We start from the raw sequence: 14,312 nt of genomic DNA on the forward strand, positions 1-14,312 counted from the left end.
CTCACAGAGTCCGTTCCCTCGTGCCAAGCTGACTGTGGGACACTCACTTGGGTTCCTCATCACTAATTTTCTTCCAGAAAAGTACGGTGATGAGAAAGAGGAAGGGATTTTCTCCGGCACATAAAGTATGGATTAATCCAGTTCTCCTTATTCTCCACATTTGACCCTCACTGTCTCCCTGTACCCGACAGAGCTTCAGGCCTGGCCTCATCAGGTCTCTTCCAGAACGAGCCTGGGGCCTCAGATAAGAGGCATCCAAAGAGCTTTCCTCCTCCTCCCTCGGAAATTTTAAAATCCTGCTTCCTTTTCAGCTGTTAGTCTGGGGGAGGGTTTGTTTACCGTTGCTAATGTCCAGTTGCTTGGTTGCTAGGGTAGTGCTCAGTGTGAGGGAGTGGTGGTAGGGCCTATTCTGTTTGCTTGCTTTATAAATACCAACCTTGGCTTCATGTGCATGGCTTTTTCTTTTATCATCTGACAGCATCCCTCATCCCCTACCCCTTCTGGGAACGGCCTACGCTTTTTATCTTGACAGTGAGAAGGGCTCTGGAGCTAAAGGGTACATGTACTACGTCGGTAAAAAAAAAAAAAAAAAATCAGCAGTCACACGGTTTGCTGTATGTAGTCTGCTGTAAACAAGAGGCTCAGACAAGAAGCCCCCCAAGGATGCGAGCATAATTCAGGACTCAGGCGCTATCTCCAGCGTGCTGTCTCAATGTGCTAAATGACTAGCTAGGTAACTTATCTCAAAGAACACATCTGTAGAGTAACACCCTATCAGACATTCTACGTCTACAAATACTTTGTAGGGACGCTGCAGAGTTCCTTCCAGTTGTAAGGCAAGTTACACATGTACAACAAAGACATCACTAGTACATTTATTTCCTCGTGGGCAATACCTCCAGTCACAGAAATGGCATCACTGAACTATTCACGGCCCACACAGGGTAAACTAACAGTGAAACTTGAGAAACAAATGAGCAACTTTAAGAAAGACAGCTGTTTTATCAAAACGAAGCAAATTTTACTGAAATTTTAGTAGTCTCAGCTGAATTGTATTTCATTCACTCGCTCAACCAATGTTCACTGAGTGTCTACTCTGTTCCATGTGAAATGCGCTCGGTCCAGCTTAGGTGAGAACTACATTTATTTAAAAACCCCGTGTGTATCCACAAGGGCAGAGACAATCCTCTGTTCGAACCTCAGGCAATCAATTACCACCGTGAACTCTCCCCTCGTCCACCTACATTCAAGGGCACACCTTGCAGAGAACAGTGCCCTTTTTAGGAAAATCCAATATGCAAAACATATTAGAGGGGGAAAGCAAACAATTACACTGTCTTCTTTAAATGCTTCATTCCTTTAGAACAGATAAATTAAACACCACCTGAATCAAGGGATTGAAGTTAACATCTCCAATAACCAAACAAGAGTATGTCATGTGTCCTCCTAACATGGTGTGCCAAGAAGGGCATCTTTTTCGTAGTAGTCCAGCCCAAATCAGGAGAAAACATCATATAAAACCCAACTGCTACAAAACAATGGACCAAAATGTCAGTATCGTGAAAGAGAGGCAGAGGGCCTCCTCCTGATTAAGAGACTAAAGAGACATAAATACAATGTGTAATCCTGGATTAAATCCTGAACTGGGAAGGGGAGGAGAGGGGAGGAGAGGGGAGGGAGGGGACAGGAGGAGGATGCTATAAAGGACATTATTGGGATAAGTGGAGACATTTGGATATGAACTTACATTACATAAGAGTATTACATCAGTGTTACAATTCCTGTTTTTGTTAATTGTACTGTGGTTATGAAAGAGAATGTCCTAGTTCTTAGGAAATATATGCTGAAATATTTAGGGGGAATAGGATAGCATGTCTGCAACTTTCAGACAATTCAAAAAATATGTAATAGAATGATAAGCAAATGGAACTAAACGTTTATTAGTAAGGGATGAGTAGAGACAAAGTATTCTTGAAACCTTTCTGTAAATCTAAACTTAAATAAAAGATCTAAAAAATATTTTTTTAAACACATGAAATGGAAGATTAAATCTGGGTTACTTATAAGAAAAAAGGCCTTGACTTGTACATATTAAGTGTTGTGACATTTGTGTCTTCTGGAACAACTGTGTAAGACAGCTTGGTCTATCTACAGAAAGAAGAAAATGGGTTTGAGAACCACAATTTCTGGGTGAAGCCCTACCTTTTGCATCTGCTAAATGAGCCATCTTGAGTTTCTGCTTCCTTAGTGTGACAGGGTCACAATGTAGCTTCCTTTACTCTCACAAGGTTGCTGTGAGAAGCAAATGCCATAACATATGCAAATGTGCTTTGTAAACTAGAAGGACTCTGCTAACAGAGCTCTTGTTTCTAAAGTATTCCCGGGAAACCACGAAGAGAAAGGTATCATACCTCCTTTACTTAGGTTCTCAAATGGACTGACAGGAACAAATAATTTGGAAATATGTTGCTTTTTCTCTCCCAAGAGGCAATTCAGCCATGAAAGAATATGAAAAACAAGCACATTTTTTATTACACTCTCCTCTGATAAGTGAAAGCCAAATCTGCTTAAAAAAAGAAAAAAAAAAAAGTTCCTCAACTCAAGAATATCCAATTTATATGGAAAACGTGGATCTTAAATGAGTACAACATGTTCAAACTGTTTCCAAGATACTGTGTTTAAACTGCCCAAGAAGCCAGCCTGCCCAGGGCCAGCACCTCCACATCAGGATGAGTCCCGAATCCCTGAGAGGTCTGGCTTGACCCCAAGCCACGGAAAGCGCTACAGCCTTCAGAGCACGCCCGGAGATGGGTGCTGAGCTGGGACGGGAAGCAGGTGTGGAGAAAGGAGGGCCCTGGGGACATGGCCTGTGTGCGTGAAATCCCCCGCCAGGCTTTTCCCTCCTCTCCTCCCCCAGAAGGAAAGATTGTGCCCACGCCCCCTTTGTTCTGAGCCGCGGCCACTGTCCTTTCTGTTCCTCCAACTGATTGAGCCGGCCTTCATTTCAGAGCCCTACACCTGTTCCCCCGGCCCGAACGCTGTGCCAACATCTCCGCACGGCTGGCTCTCCCGGTCAGTCGGGTCTCGGCTCATAGTGGCACATCCCTCACAGGCCTTCCCTGACCACGCAAACTAAAACAGCCCCTCATCAGGCACTGGCACACCTCCTTGTTGTGTTTATTTCTGTAAAGCTTTTCCTCCTGACGTTTCTTCCTGTTTACGACTCATAAGCTCCCTGAGAGCAGGGACTTTGGTGTTTCGTTCGTGGCTGAATCTGCAGCAGCCAGAACAGAGCCTGGAACAGCGCAGGCCCCCGAATGAAAGAGTGAATTTCCAGTTCCATGCCCACACGGCTGGTGGTCAACAAAACACCCTTCAACATGTCCAGAGGACAAGCTCAGGGCCCCTTTCTTTCCCGCATCTGGCAAAGGCATCGGGTGTCACTCATGCTCTAATTCTCAATCAACCGCCATGGTCTCTCACTCGCCACATAATTTGGTCCTGCTGCTTCTTTGAAAATATGTCTTGCATTTGACAAGGTCTCTGTTTCACCCCCACCGAACCCTCTAGGCCCTCATCAGCTAGAAGGATATCCCTCAACCTGTCAAAGTCTGTACCTCTTCAATCCTTAGAAATTCCTCTGGCAACGACCGACGCCCTTGTGGAGGCCGAGTGGCGCTAGTGGAATCGCGTGGCTGACGGACCAGAAAACCCAGACGTGGTCACATCAAACACCTGGTCTCCCGAGTTTCAGGTCGCTGTCTTCACATTCCACTGTGCCCATTTCAACAAAAATAAGTCTGTGAGCAGCTTCCTGCAGGCACACCTGGGTGGCTCAGTCCGTTAAGCATCCAACTTTGGATTTCAGCACAGGTCATGATCTCACAGGTTGTGGGATCGAGCCCCGCATCGAGCTCTGCGATGCTTGCTTGGGATTCTTTCTCTCCCTCTCCCCCACTTGTGTGTGTGTTCTCTCTCAAAACAACTAAAGAACCATTAAAAAAAAAAAAAAAAAAATATATATATATATATATATGCGTGTACGCACACACACACACACACACACACACATATATATACACATCGTTCATGGGTCCAAGCCCCGCTTGGAGCCGACAGCTCAGAGCCTGGAGCCTGCTTTGGATTCTGTGTCTCCTTCTCTCTCTGTTCCTCCCCCGCTCGCACTCTCTGTGTCTCTCTTAAAAATAAATAAAAGATTTTTATTTTTTTTAAAAAATGTTTTAAAAAAATAAACAGCTTCATGCAAACATTCACCAGCCCTGCCACCTGTACAGGCTGTGAACTTTCTTACATTTGTAACTACTACAACTCATTCTGGACACATCTTTATGCAAAGAATGATAAAAATATTTATTTGGAATCCAGCTAATTTTGCTTCATTTATGGATAAAAGTTCTTCTCAGGATCCAGTGTTTTTTTCTTATTTATGAGCAGTTTTCTCTCTTCTGCTGATGATACATACCCCTGGCAGATCCCAAATGTAAACTCAAAGAAAAACTTCAACATACTCGTTCTGTTCTTTTGTTTCTCTCCTTCTCTAGGTACAGAGAACTGACCTCCAAAGGACTGTCACGTAACAGTTCCTTCCCTTTAACAGAATGGCCGAGATCCCCATAACCTGACTCAGTTCACGGAAAACCAAGTATACACTGTCACTCTTTTAAAAAAGGGGTAACAAACTGCCCCAAGGTATTCTTGCTAACAGACATACTTGAAATGTGAAGTTTAAAATATTCTTCGGGAGGACCTGTCCGACTAAGCACATAATCATATACAAAGGACTTGCTTTATGAAGAATATTCCCCAGAACTGATTTCTAAAGAGCCTTGCTTTCCCAACAGAACGCAGCTTTAAGCTTAGCAAGCTTTACAGTGGTTTCTATTACTAAGCCCCAAAATACAGATTTAAATCACAATTTTACCACTGATTAGCTGCACCACCTCATCAGCTCATCTTCAGAACTCATGTCCTGACTCTACAACAGTGAGGCTGAAGCACATATAGTACCTGCAATCCTTAGTAATTCTAAAGTTCTTGGATTCCATGATGGCAAAGATCAGAAAACTTCTAACCGATCTCTTTTTTTATCAGTTTATTTTTTGAGAGAGAGAGCACGCACATGCACACGAGGGAGGGGCAGAGAGAGAGAGGGAGAGAGAATCCCAAGCAGGCTCTGCACTGTGAGCACAGAGCCCCACGTGGAGCTCGATCTCACAAGCCACGAGATCATGACCTGAGCCGAAACCAAGAGCCACCTGGGCGCCCCCTAACTGATCTCGTTGCAGCTACTCTCTCCCTAAATTATCCTTCACTCTACCGGCAATTAATTTTTCCAAACTACCGCTGGGTTCATTTCCTATTGCTGTTAAAACAAATTACCTCAAACTCTGAGACTTACAACAACACGGATTTATTATCTTACAGGTCTGGAGGTCAGAAGTCTGAAACAACTTTCATTGGGCTAAAATAAAGATGTCACGGGGCTGTGTTCACTGAGCAAGCTCCGAGAAAAAAACGTTCCCTTGCTTTTTCCAATTTCCAGAGGCTGCCTTCCCCGGCTCATGGCCCTTTCCTCCTCCTTCAAACCTAGCAGTGTGCCATCTGCAAATCTCTCCGACTCATGATTCTCCTCTCTCACTTATAAGGACCCTTGTGTTTACACTGGGCTCCAGATAATTCAGGATAATTCTCCAGATAATTCAGGAGAAGCTCGCATCTCAGGATCCTGAACTTAATCAAACCTGTGAAGTCTCTTTTGCCATGTAAGATAAACATTCACAGATTCTGAAGATTAAGTCACGGACACATGAGGGAACCGTTCTTCTGCCTATCACAACTACTGAGTAACGTCAGCCACCTAATCAAAAATCTGCAGTGACTGAAACCAGACAAGGACACCAGGAGAAAACTAGAGACTGTATCTTTTACGTACAAGACACAAAATTCCTCAACAAAACATGAGCAGACCAAATCCAGCAACAAAGGAGAAGGATTATATACCACAACAAAATAAGACTTATCCCAGGAATGCAAAGTTGGCTTAACATTCAAAACCAATCAATCTAATACACTACACTAATGAAATGAAAGAAAAAAAACCCACATGATCATCTCACAGACACAGAAAAACACATTCAACAAAATCCAATGCTTTTTCATGACAAAATAATCAAACTAGGAACCGAAGGGAACTCTGTCAACTTGATAAAGGCACCTATGAAAAGCCCACAACTAAGAACATCATACCTGATCAATGTTGAAAGTCAGAATACTTTCCCGTTCTTTAAGATCAGAAACAAAACCAGGATGTCTGCTCTCACAAGTTCTATTCAACACTGTACTGGAAGTTCTTACTCAGGGCAATTAGGCAAGAAAACCAGAAGGCATTCAGATTAGAAAGCAAAAAACTAATCTGTATTTTCAGATGACATCATCTGTATGCAGAAAAATCTCAGGGATCCACTAAAAAACTATTAACCAATAAACAAGTTCAGAGAGGCTGTAGGTTGTAAGGTCAATACACAAATATCAACTGTATTTCTATATACTAGCAGTGAACAATCTGAAAATGAAATGAGAAAACAATATCATTTATAATAGCATCAAAAAGAATTAAAATACTTACCAACACATTTCACAAAGGAACAAAGTTTGTACACTGAAAACAATAAATCATTGTTAAAAGAAATTAAAGATGACCTAAAGTAAAAGAGAATTAACAGTCCAGAAATAATTCCTTACATTTATGACTGATTTTTAACAAGCATGCCCAAGAAAATCCGAGGTGGAAAGAAGACTTTTCAACAAATGGTGCTGGGACAGCCAGATGTCCACATGTCATAAAATGAAACTGGAGGCTTCCTTACAGCATACAAAAAAAAGGTACTCTGGAGCCATACACTTAAATGCAAGGACTTAAACTGTAAAACCCCTAGAGGAAAGCACAGGAGTCCATTTTTTGTGCCCTGAGTTACATAAAGCCTTCTTAGATATGATAACAAAAGCACAAGTGGTAAAGGTAATGATAGGTAGGTTGGACATCATCAAAATTAAAAAGTTTTGTGCTTCAAAGGGTACCATCAACAAAATGAAATGATAACCTTACAAAGGGAGAAAGTTTTTGCAAATCATATATCTGATATGGGATGTGAATCCAGAATATATAAAGAACTCTTAAAACTCAATAATAATTTTAAAAAAATTGTTTAAATAAGCCAGGAATCTGAATAGGCATTTCTTCAAAGATACATAAATGTCCAACAGCACCTGACAAGATGCTCACAATCATTAGCCATTAGGGAAATGCAAATCAAAATCACAATGAGTTTCCATTTCACCCCCACCAGGATGACAACAATCCAAAGTCAGATTAACAGCAAGTGTTTCAAGAACGTGGAGGCACCAAGGCTCTCAACATTGATGGTGAGATCTGAAAATGTGCAGGTACCGTGGAAACAGTGTGGCAATCCTCAAAATGTTAACCAGAGAGTTACCATGTAAGCAAGCAATTGTACTTTTTTTTTTTTTAAGGTTTTATTTTTAAGTAACCTCTACATCCAACTTGAGACTTGAACTCACAACCCTGAGATCAAGTCACACGCTCCACCGACTAAGCCAGCCATGCGCCCCAACAAGCAAATATACTCTTAAGTACACACTCAACAAAAATGAAAACATAAGCCTACCGAAAACTGCAGCTGACAGCATCATTATTTATAATATTCAAAAAGTGGAAACAAGCCAAATGCCCATCAACCGATGAATGGATAAATTAGATGTGGGATACCCATACGACAGAGTATAATTCATCAATAGAAAGGAACAAAGTACTGACACTTGCTCTAACGTGTACCTTCAATACATTCTGCTACATGGAAGAAGCCAGTCACAAAAGACCACGTGTTGTAGGATTCCATTTACATGACATTTCTGGAATAGTAAGTAAATCCATAAAGACAGAAAGCAGATAAGGTGTTGCCAGGGGCTGGAAAGGCAGGGAATGGTGAGTAACTACTAACAGGCATGGTGTTTCTTTCTGGGCTGATGAAAATATTCTTAAGGTAGATGGCAGTTACGATTACACAACTGTGAATATACTAAAAACCACCGAATCGTATACTTTAAATGTGTGAGGTTTATGGGGTGTGAATTATATCTCAATAAAAGCTGTTTTTAAAAGCCCAAGTACTCAGTTCATGTGCAAACCCACTGTTGAACATAATAAATTTTCAAGAAGTCTGGAAAGAAAATAAATACATAAAATATCTTCTAAGAAATACATATATTTTTATTTGTTACATTTAACAGAAAAAGCATCTATGCAGAAGAGTGATCCCAGGAATGCTCTATCCTAGAAAGGTATAGGACTATTAGTAACACAGCATGATTTAAAATAAACAAATCATAAAATGAACAGCAGATTTCAAATAAACACCATCGAAGGCTCCTGAGTGGTCTCCACGTCTCTGCCTTCACGACTGATCTTCAGTCACCTTTTTAGACTCGCCTCCCTACCCCTCACACAAGTTCAGCTGGGCTAGGCTTTCCCCTGCTCACCTCCCACCACTCATTGAATGCCCTGCTCACCCCTCTACCACCTATCTGCCTTAGATCTTGAATGAATTCTGAGGACTTTTCACCCAACCAAATGCTTCTTCGTCTTTAAGGATGTGTCCCATCAAAGCAATTTTCCTCACTCTTTCCAGACTATACCAACCTATCCACCGACCTCTGACAGCTTGAACTGTCCATACCTCTAAAGGGACTCCTCACCACCCCCATTCAGCTAATGCACTCTCACAATAATTTAAAAAAAAAAAAAAAAAAAAAAAGAGGGGCGCCTGGGTGGCTCAGTCAGTTGGGCTTCCGACTTCGGCTCAGATCATGATCTCACGGTCTGTGAGTTTGAGCCCCACGATAGGCTCTGTGCTGACAGCTCGGAGCCTGGAACCTGCTTCAGATTCTGTCTCCCTCTCTTTCTGCCCCTCCCCTGCTCATGCTCTGTCTCTGTCTCAAAAATAAATAAAAACATTAAAAAAAAAAAAAAAAAAAGAGACAGAGACAGAGAGAGAGAGAGTCACCTATACTTTACCTTTCCAGCCTTGATTCATTGATTTATCCATGTCATCTGCCAGCTCCCTCACTTTGGGAAGAGAGCAGATCAGCTTTCACCCAGAGCCCTAATGTAAACGGCACGCTTGCCAATGACAGAGCGCCACCTAGGTGCAACACAGGGTAACTCTCCATGGCCGTAGGAAGACCTCCACACCACTTTCACAGAAATGTGCTGACCGGGAAAATAAGAGCCCCCGTATCGTTCCGCAGGGCAATGCAGTTGTGTGATAAGTGCATCTTGCACCTGACCAGTTTACCTCACATCTTACAGGTATTATCTGCCAGCTCAGTGCCATTCATGCAAGTCATTTAGTGTTCACCAAATCAAATTCACTTTCTGAAGTACACTACTTGGATAGATGGCTAAAAATTCCTGGGATCATCACATGACAGCAGTTTTGAGTTTTCTTATAACAAGTAGAAACCATGGATGAGTGCAAAATGACAAGAAACCTCGCGATCTACTCACATATAACGGAGCTTGCTGTGGATTAAGTTTCATGACCCAGGACACTGAAACAGAAAAGGGAAAAATAAATGAGAATACAATTAAAAGTTATGATCACAGCAGTATAAAAGCCACAAATGCTAGGTGTCGAGTATGGCTCTATGACCACAATCAAAAGCCTGAGATGATGGGATGCCCAGCTTTCCTTAGAGGTGTGGGAAGGTCAGAAGGTCAAGGACCGCAAAACGTCTTGTAGCCCAGAGTCAATCTCTTTAACTGGGGAGAAAGACTTTGATTGGAAATTAAAGACAAAAGGCTTCACTGTCCTGAGAGAATTTTCAACAACCAACAGGATATTGAATGCAGTTACCAAAGCAAAAACAGCGTATGGTCAGTTACACTTTTACATAATCCCCCAAATTTCACAAAGTGAATTTGGCCAGAGTCTCTTCCAGTCACCAGGGAACATGGGGGGAGAGACAGCAGAGGTCCAGAGAGCTCTCCTCCTCTCCACCCTTGGAGAAAGGAGAGGCTGGCCTCCACAAACTACAAGTTCTTACCCTCCTCAAAATTAACAGCCAGATTCCCTGATGTTATCTTCACTAAATGAATTCACACAAAAATCTTAGGAAGAATTTTGAAGAAGACTTCCAGGCTGGTTAATACATTTCCCAAATATCAAGAAAAGCATACTCTCGAAAGTTTAACTTGGTGATTTGACCAGGAGTTCATGCTAAAATATCATAGTCCAGAATCACGGACTTCAGGACAGCAGGCCCTTTGCCAAACACCCTGAATTTGAGTATAAACTGATCCTGTCCTCACAGAAGTCGTAGAGGCCGACCCAAGGGACTTTATTATAACTCGATCTAAGGAAGTTTCTTACTCTTAGCAAGTTAAATGAATTAAATTAAGGGGTGGGGCGCCTGGGTGGCGCAGTCGGTTAAGCGTCCGACTTCAGCCAGGTCACGATCTCGCAGTCCGTGAGTTCGAGCCCCGCGTCAGGCTCTGGGCTGATGGCTGGGAGCCTGGAGCCTGTTTCCGATTCTGTGTCTCCCTCTCTCTCTGCCCCTCCCCCGTTCATGCTCTGTCTCTCTCTGTCCCAAAAATAAATAAAAAAACGTTGAAAAAAAAAAATTTTAAATTAAGGGGCATGTACTAACTAACCAGTGATGTAAACAACAGTATAGAAATGTCATTCACACGTGCAAAAATATAGGTGAAATCACATTCTTTGTGTTCTACCAGATTACAAAAACCTCACTAACAGTGAACTGAAACCCAAACAGCATAAACGAAGGCAGGTTATCAATGACTAAATGTTTAGAAGAAAGAGCAATGAATGTCCTAGCCACCACGCATAACTTAAATAACAGATTCCTCTTAATATTAAAATCCTCATAGATCTACCAGTTTGGCCAGGCTGTGTATGCCCGAGATGAAGGCTCACCCAAAAAGCAGTTAACACATACTTAGGGGAAAAAAAACAAAAACCAAAACTGTAATCAGGCTCCTAAACCCAATCATCTCCAAACCACTTGCAAGCCATAGGCTTTTCAGCATGTTCTGAAGACAGCCCAGGGGCTCCGCCACAATGACGGCCTTCACAACCATCCCTGTTCTTTCTCTGGTCCGCTCCCCAGGCTGTAAGATACCTGGCTCAAGGCACTCTTCCCTTCCTGTCTTCATTTAATAATTTTGTACCCATAGGTGCTAAAAATCACCTGCAAAAATCCACAGCGAAAAACCAAGCTTGAGAAATGTAGCAGTAACTAACTCGTTCAGTCGAAAAATAAGGTAGATTTCCAGCCCATCAAATTCAAATAGCAAGCGTGGATGGAAAAGAAAGACTGAAGCATCTGAGTACTTTTCTCAATGCATTAACTATCCATTTAATTTAAAATAAAGTTTCCTGTGCTCACGAGCCTTTTAATCAGCTTTCCAGGTCCTGCCCAGACTTGCCTGGGACAGAGGATTGAAAGAACCTATAACTTTAGAAACCGATTTGCCTTACCTAACTTGTGACATGTTCCTGTCAAGAAGTATGTGGAAACTGAAACAGAATTCACACTCGGGTAATCTGCAACAACTGGAGACATGGAGGGAGACACGCTAGCGACTTAGGGCCCTCTGATGTTTGTCCATCTGCCAAGAAACTTTGGACAACTACGTTTGAAGAGACCACAAACATCAAGCTATCTGAGCGGCCCCACTGCACTCAGCGGGAGGAGCTGGGGGAACCCACATGGTTCCAAGGAACGGCTAATGCCACCTCAACTGGTGGGTATTATGAACTCGTCAGAACCCATACAAGTTGTTCTGATATGAGGATTAAGGAGGAATGACAAAGTGTCTGTCCCTGACACTGGTCAAAGGGACAGGCCATTGTTATGCTGGCAACAGAGGCTGTTGAAAGAATAAATCTGTCAAAAGTCATCAAGGCAATGACCCCAGAGGCAACAGATTTGTAAATTCAGATTGCTTTAAGCTTCTTCAGTGCTGACACACAAGAGGAAAGGCAGGACTAATATTTATAGCACTAGAAAGCTCTATAAATGAACTGAATATAAATTCAATATTACATTTAATCCCCATAAAAAGACATTATTTTTCCCCGTTTCACTGGTGAAAAAGAATTGACTCTTTCAATGTTAAATTATTCATCGCCAACTGTAAGAAGTGAATGAGCCTAAATTCAAACCCCATCTGATGCCCAAACATGTGCTTTTCCCCCTTATCAGGATAGGATCTCCTGAATGACCTCAATCTACAAACTGACTCCTCCTCCCCTGCCCACCCCCACTCCCCCCACCACCCCCGTCTAGCCCCCAATCGACACACACTATAGACTCCCCTTGACTTTGTTACTTTAACTATCACTGTGCATCTATCATGTGCCAGACATGGTACTCCCCAAGGCACAAAGGGTACAGAAGGAATAAAGACAAAACTCCCAACCTTCATAGAGCTTATTCTAGGAGTAACACAGATAAATACAATATTAAAATAAATGATTTTCAAATAGTGATAAGTTCCATGGAGAAAAATAAAGAGAAGAGGGAACAGGAAATGAGAGGATCCTGTTTTAAATATGGTACTGAGGGAAGGCCTCTCTGAGGTGACATTTACCCCCCCCAAAGTGAAAAGAGATTAAGAGGGACACCTGGGTGGCTCAGTTGGTTAAGCGTCCGACATCCACGCAGGTCATGATCTCGCAGTCCATGAGTTTGAGCCCCGCATTGGGCTCTGTGCTGACAGCTCAGAGCCTGGAGCCTGCTTCAGAGTCTGTGTCTCCCTCGCTCTCTGCCCCTCCCCCATTCTCTCCCTCTCTCTCTCTATCTCTCTCTCAAAAATAAATTTAAAAAAAAAGAAAAGAGATTACAAAAGCATGTAATAGAGGTAACAGGTGGAAGGTGTTCCCAACTCTCAAATTGGCCCCAAAACTGAGAAACGAGAGTTCCAATGCTTAACCATCAGAAAACTCGTTACCTATAACGCACAACTTACTCTACACATTTATAAGCTTACTTTACTGGAGTGAGAATCGTGTTCTAAAAGACGGAGCACACTGCAGGAAGGCAGTCTCTGGATCAGAGTGAACACACTTAAAACCCAAATTTATTCTCTAAGGCCAACTGAAAGTCTTTGCTCTGTCGATGGGATCTTTGATCGAGCCTTCCCCAAAGGAAAATTAAAGAGGTGTACTACTTCCTTCAATGATTTCATCAAGGAATTTTAAGAGGGAAAACCCTACAATTTCCTTCCTACTCAGTAACCAGTGAATGTCTTTGACCGAGTCCACATTTCCCTGGGCTGCTTTCGTGTAACACAAGTACCACACGAGACAGGCATAGGGGGGTCATAAAGGAAGGCTGCGTGCCATGAGAAAGGCAATGAAATGAAAAGAGCAAAATTCAGACACTTAAGTAGGATGTGATGTCAAGCATGTTCTCCGAATCTCCCACTCTGCAGCAGCCAGCAAGAATTCAGGGTCATACTTCCGGGGCGGGAGGGTAAGAAACAGAAACTAGGTAAGTAAGTATTCTCATTCTCCCATTTTCCATGTTATTTCCAAATGCTGACAGAAAACAAATGGAATAATTTGCTGTTGTAGAAAAGGAACACATTCACTTTATGCCAAAACAAGATCTGTCCAATCGGAATACAACGGTCTCAATGACGGGTCCGGCTCTCCTGCAGCCCTGCAGCTCTCTTACAATCCTGCAGCTCTCCTACAGCCCTGCAGCTCTCCTATAATCCTGCAGCTAGCTCTCCTACAGCCCTGCAGCTCTCCTATAATCCTGCAGCTAGCTCTCCTGCAGCCCTGCAGCTCTCAGGGCGCTGGATAAACCAGCACAGTCTGGGCCTACAGCCTCCTCCTCCTGCACTTTAGAACAAACCACCATCAGCCTTTTCCTCACAAAGAGCCAGGGGCACAAACCATCGTCAGAACGGACCAGTGTTGGATATGCAGTGCTTACAACAGGTTAACAGTGGCAAAAGTTTTGGAATTTTTTGCAACTCACACTACCTGCAAAGGATTATGAAGAAACTCCGTCTCTATAAAGGATCACATGGAAACTCAGGTATAAAGTGATACGGCTGTTTGACTGGTTTGGGAGGGGCGGGTAGTGAGGGACAGAAAGCACTTCCATAGATTAATGTGCCTGAACAAATGAATGTAAAACTCTAGAAGCTACAGAAACAGTACACACTTTAATAATAGGCA

At 42.7% G+C, this 14,312-nt stretch overlaps 1 protein-coding gene across 11 annotated transcripts in view; it reads right to left on the reverse strand.

The window, feature by feature from the left end:
* AKAP13 (A-kinase anchoring protein 13) overlaps window positions 1-14,312 on the reverse strand; it is a 335,196-nt gene that overhangs the window by 236,161 nt on the left and 84,723 nt on the right. For all 11 annotated transcript variants that reach the window (XM_058736667.1, XM_058736669.1, XM_058736666.1 and 8 more), the window contains one exon: window positions 9,605-9,648. In XM_058736667.1, coding sequence (XP_058592650.1) covers window positions 9,605-9,648 — 44 coding nt within the window. The remainder of the gene's footprint in view (window positions 1-9,604; window positions 9,649-14,312) is intronic.

Source organism: Neofelis nebulosa, chromosome 7 (genome assembly GCF_028018385.1).
Source record: "Neofelis nebulosa isolate mNeoNeb1 chromosome 7, mNeoNeb1.pri, whole genome shotgun sequence".
Classification (NCBI taxonomy): Eukaryota; Metazoa; Chordata; class Mammalia; order Carnivora; family Felidae; genus Neofelis; species Neofelis nebulosa.